This window comes from Limulus polyphemus, unplaced genomic scaffold (assembly GCF_000517525.1).
Source record: "Limulus polyphemus unplaced genomic scaffold, Limulus_polyphemus-2.1.2 Scaffold4278, whole genome shotgun sequence".
NCBI classification, from domain to species: domain Eukaryota; kingdom Metazoa; phylum Arthropoda; class Merostomata; order Xiphosura; family Limulidae; genus Limulus; species Limulus polyphemus.
The window spans coordinates 51,378-56,050 of record NW_013669888.1 but is presented as its reverse complement, the minus strand read 5'-3'; the positions used below and the strand labels follow the sequence as shown (position 1 = coordinate 56,050).

Sequence of the window (4,673 nt, the reverse complement as noted above, 5' to 3'; positions counted from 1 at the left end):
AGATGAATTGCAACAAGCAGCAAGATAACAGGCCTATCTTCAAAGAAAGGCCAAAAACAGTGACTCCATTCCAACAAAGGAGAATTTCTTTGAAGATAGGCCTGTTATCTTGCTGCTTGTTGCAATCATCTTAGATTAAAACACCATGTAAAGTGTAAATCATGGTTATACTCTCAGACCTCTATGTACCCTCTGAGAAGTGCAAATGTACCCCAGGTTGGGAATGTCTGGGTTACAGAATAACATAACATTTTTGTAGGTAAACGCTAAGGCAGAAATTCCACAAAGGTTTTATACAATTATGAAAATACAAAAGATCGTTATATCTACCCCAAATGTTTTTCATTGATTTTTTTTAAAATTCACATGTGTCCGTTTTAAATACGGACAGTAAAGTTATGTTTATTGTATAATGTTTTGTTCTCTCACATTTTTAGATTTTTTACGTTACGTCGTCTCACCACTATTTGCCATGTGGCACCAGTTTTTAAAGAGCTCTTTGTCTCAAGAGTTAATGCAAAATCTTCGCAATAATCAAGCCCGGTGGAATGAACAGTTACAGCGAGAGCTTGCAGAACTGGACGACACGAGCTCAACGATGGGAATAGCCGCGATGGCTAGTGACGAATTTGCGCCCTTGGCCTCCGAGGAAGAGGACAGTCTCGAAGATTGTGTTAGTCTATACAACGAAGGTTTTCTGGTCGTCGATTCTTTACAAACGTCAGTGCGTCGTAGGCACAGTGAGCCATTGAAAAATGCCATTTCAGCACCAGGGACAGCGGTTCGTAGAGAGAGTTATCCACTGTCTCTTGTCTCCCACTTGAAAGGTAGCGGGATTCCTCATCGCCATCGATACAGTACCGGTTTCTCATCAGAACTAGCAGCCTCCACACTACTACAGTCTAGAACTAGTATCATTTCTTTATCGAGTTCATTGAATTATTCAGCGTCACGAAGGTTAGAAGACGAAGTAGCCAGTGGTCAAACGTGTGTGTCACAACAAAACACTCTTCCATCTACTTCTTGTAGAAACTCGTTACCTCTGACCAACAAAGAAGCTAGCCAATCGCAAGACATAAATCTTCGGAACCTGGTAGGAACCTCGTATTCTCTAAGTGAACGAACCTACCTTACCGACAGTAGCTCAGAAGCAGGCTGTGATAATAAATTTACTCGTCTTTCGACAGTGTCGTGCCAAATGGAAAGCAATAATGAATTTCCGGGTAGCGAATACTCTAGAAAGAAAACGTCAGATTTTCAAAACGATAACAAACTGTCCTCTTCTAGAACGCCGTTTTCCCAAGAAACACCCGTGAACTGTAGTTTTCTCGAAACGTAACCAAATGAAATTCAGTTGATATTGATCACGATGACATTCCAAAAAGTGAATACGCGAGCTTACATATGCAATGCACGCGAGCACAGATAACTATTTCCCACGGTAGCGGTAAGTTTGCTGATTCAGGGGCTACCGATACCTCAGATAAGCTACTGCAAGGGCTATGCCTTTTGATTGTGGATAGCTTAGTTCACAGAAGTACGAAAAACATGACAACCCTAATCCAGAACTTATAAAATATTCAGAATTTTCCCCCTTAGCATGTAGTCTACAAATAAAACAATGCCGTTGTTTAGCTCCCAGCGTCAACCTTTGGCCAAGGTTATCCGTGACTTATAACGAAGAGGAGGTACCCACGAACTTCCTGTTGGTGCGAATTTAAAAAAAGGATGTTGTAGGTACTGTTAGAGGACTTGGAGGTACTAATGGACCAGATAGTCTTTACAGGTTGTAAGCTTCCTAAAATGTGTTGGTTGGTTAACATTTGACCGTCATCCTTACGTATTTACCTATGTTTTAAGATTCATAAGATTTACCCTAACTTCTAGCGAAGATAATTAAACCTTTCCGGTTAACTATACAAAGTAATGATGGAATTTAGAAGTAAAAAAAAATTAGATAACTAAATTTGTACTTTTTTTGTCTTGTCATGAAATAGAACTGAATCCGTGTTAATATACTTTTCCATGTTAATTAATTTGTATGAATGGTAAAACCAAACTTTTGTGAATCACCTACATATGGATTCTCAACAGAAACGCGACACCATATGGTCGAGTGCAAAATAGGCTTAGTTGTGTGTCAAGCCTACTTTACGTTTGGTCATTGGATGCCGATTTACCATGGTGCATATGAACCAAAACCTTTACAACCTTAATTATGTTTTTATCGTTTTGGCCTTGATACGATTCATAATATCTAAAAAAATTCATTTTGCCAAAACTGATTAAAAGTTATAATCAAAATAGTGAATATAATGAAGTTTTATGATCGCAAAAGAACTCTGAAAAACTGTAGTAGCTCAAGAAAAACGTTAAACATGAAGTGACGAGACTTTCAAAGGATTAGAGGAATATTTTCTTTTATAGCTAGAATATTTTGTGTTTTGAAATTCGGTACTAAACTTTAGTTGAGAAAATTCAGGATTCAATCCCCTCGGTTGACACTGCGCAAATTGGTCATTGAATAACTTTTCTCTGAAACAAACAGTATGAGTTGTTAAATCCCAACAAGTACAAATAAGTATAGGTAGCTTCATCTCGTGTTCTGGACACGTGCTTTACCTAAGAACCAAAAACAACAACAACAATTAAAAACAAATGAAGTAGTATATTTTCTAGAAGATGAATAGCTTAAACTAAAGCACAATTTCTTGAACACGCGTTTCACAAATGTTTTTGTTCGCGAATCACGTAATGTTTTCATCACATCGAGACCTATGCACTCTGCTACCGATTCCTCTCTGTAATTACACAATCATTCCACGAACCACAGACTTTGTTTGTTTTATTTGTAGTTAAACACAAATCTATACAATGGGCTACCTGTGCAGTGCCCACTGTGGGTATCGAAACCTGGTTTTTAAAAACCGTTGACATAGATAATGATAATATGTAATTGTCTTATGCAGGAACAAAAGATTGACACTTCGACAGTGTTACATATTTACAAAAAATAGATATATAACTGTTTGAACAATCTCAAATATTAGTAACCTTAGCTTACAATACTTGAATAACCCTATTTTTATGTTTTTTTCGGTTGTTGAAAACAGTGTTATTTGCCATAGCTTTTCTAATAAAGTATCTTAAGTCTTGTCCAAGATAAACAGAAAATAAGTGGAACTGGCGTCTGAACTTAAAAAATATGAGGTTTTTTAATTCGTTGTTGCTTCAGTACCTGGTCTAATTACTTGTTTAGACCACGTGCTATAGGAGAAAGTAAAGTTTAGCATTGAAAAAAGAATTCAAGTATAAAGTGCACACGATTAACACACTGATTCATTAGTTGATCTGGGTTTTAAACTGTTGGCTGGAATCACTTTCTTACATTTATTCATTGTATTGAATTGGCACGGTTAACATGCGAATATTCGTATAGCGGTATATGCATCACAAGCGATAATTAATGTTGCTTTTCTTAAGCCTGAAACTTTTATGGACTGTTAAAGCATTATACATTATTCCTTTATTTTGTTTCAGATCTACTGGAGGATGTAAACGTAAAATTGATGAAGGAATTCATAGAGACAAACCAAGTTCTAGAGACGTCACAGTTTTACCCTAAGTATTGTAAAATCCAGAGTTAATAAGCCCAAAACCGAAACGAAAACTTATAACCTAAAAGAACGTGATACTGTTTTAGATATTTTAATGCCATATTTGTCCGAAAGGGGTTCTTGATGTTGGAAGAGACGACGTTGTTCCCACTGCCAATCAAACTTTGCCAGTTAACTGTAAGTGTACTATACCATTTAACATTGGCGTGGATTCAACATGCCGTATTTACTCTTTAAAAATCTCTACATAATTTATCGAGCTTTTGATGGTGTATGGAGGATAAAAAAATCAAAGGACCTAATGTAGTACCCGCTTTCACACAAACTACAGACTGGCAGAGCTCGTAAAACAGGCTCAACCGTAGATTTTATTGTAAATGTATAGATTACATTTAATTTGGAACAATACTTCAATTTTTAATTAGGTCGAGGAAATCTTACAGTAGTTCACACAACAACTAATTAACGTCAGTTGCAATAATCTGCCAAAACAATGACTCCAATCCAACAAAGTAGAACGAGGATCTTATAGTATTGATAACATCGATAAATCGAACTAGGCGTATATTTATGTGAGCCACTTTGTCTGACTGATGCAGTCCACACATACAGATATCATAATAAAATAATATAAAATCTATATAATGTTATCAATTTTTGATCTTTAATTTCTAGGGGGACGTGGGAACCTGTCAGAATGTCCAAGGCCAAGGGGTACATGGGAACCTGTCAGAATGCCCAAGGCCAAGGGGTACATTGGAACCTGTCAGAATGTCCAAGGCCAAAGGGTACATGGGAACCTGTCAAAATGGCCAAGGGGTACATGGGAACCTGTCAGAATGCCCAAGGCCAAGGGGCACATGGGAACCTGTCAGAATGCCCAAGGCCAAGGGGTACATGGGAACCTGTCAGAATGTACAAGAGCAAGGGGTACAGAGGAACAAAAAGATTGGGAATCTCTGCTGTAACCAATGGACGAAATTTCTATCTTTATAATAAGCACTTAGAAACCACTCCCATATCCCCCCCCCCAAAAAAAAACAACCACTCGTGCCT

The 4,673-nt window shown here is 37.4% G+C and overlaps 1 protein-coding gene across 1 annotated transcript in view; it reads left to right on the top strand.

Annotated features, from left to right (window-relative positions):
* Nucleotides 1-442: 442 nt before the first annotated feature.
* Nucleotides 443-4,673, top strand: part of LOC111088714 — a 6,252-nt gene continuing 2,021 nt past the window's right edge. Inside the window, exon 1 of the mRNA XM_022399537.1 lies at nt 443-3,794. Within this exon, the coding sequence (XP_022255245.1) occupies nt 473-1,339 (867 nt within the window). The 5' untranslated portion in view covers nt 443-472 and the 3' untranslated portion in view covers nt 1,340-3,794. The remainder of the gene's footprint in view (nt 3,795-4,673) is intronic.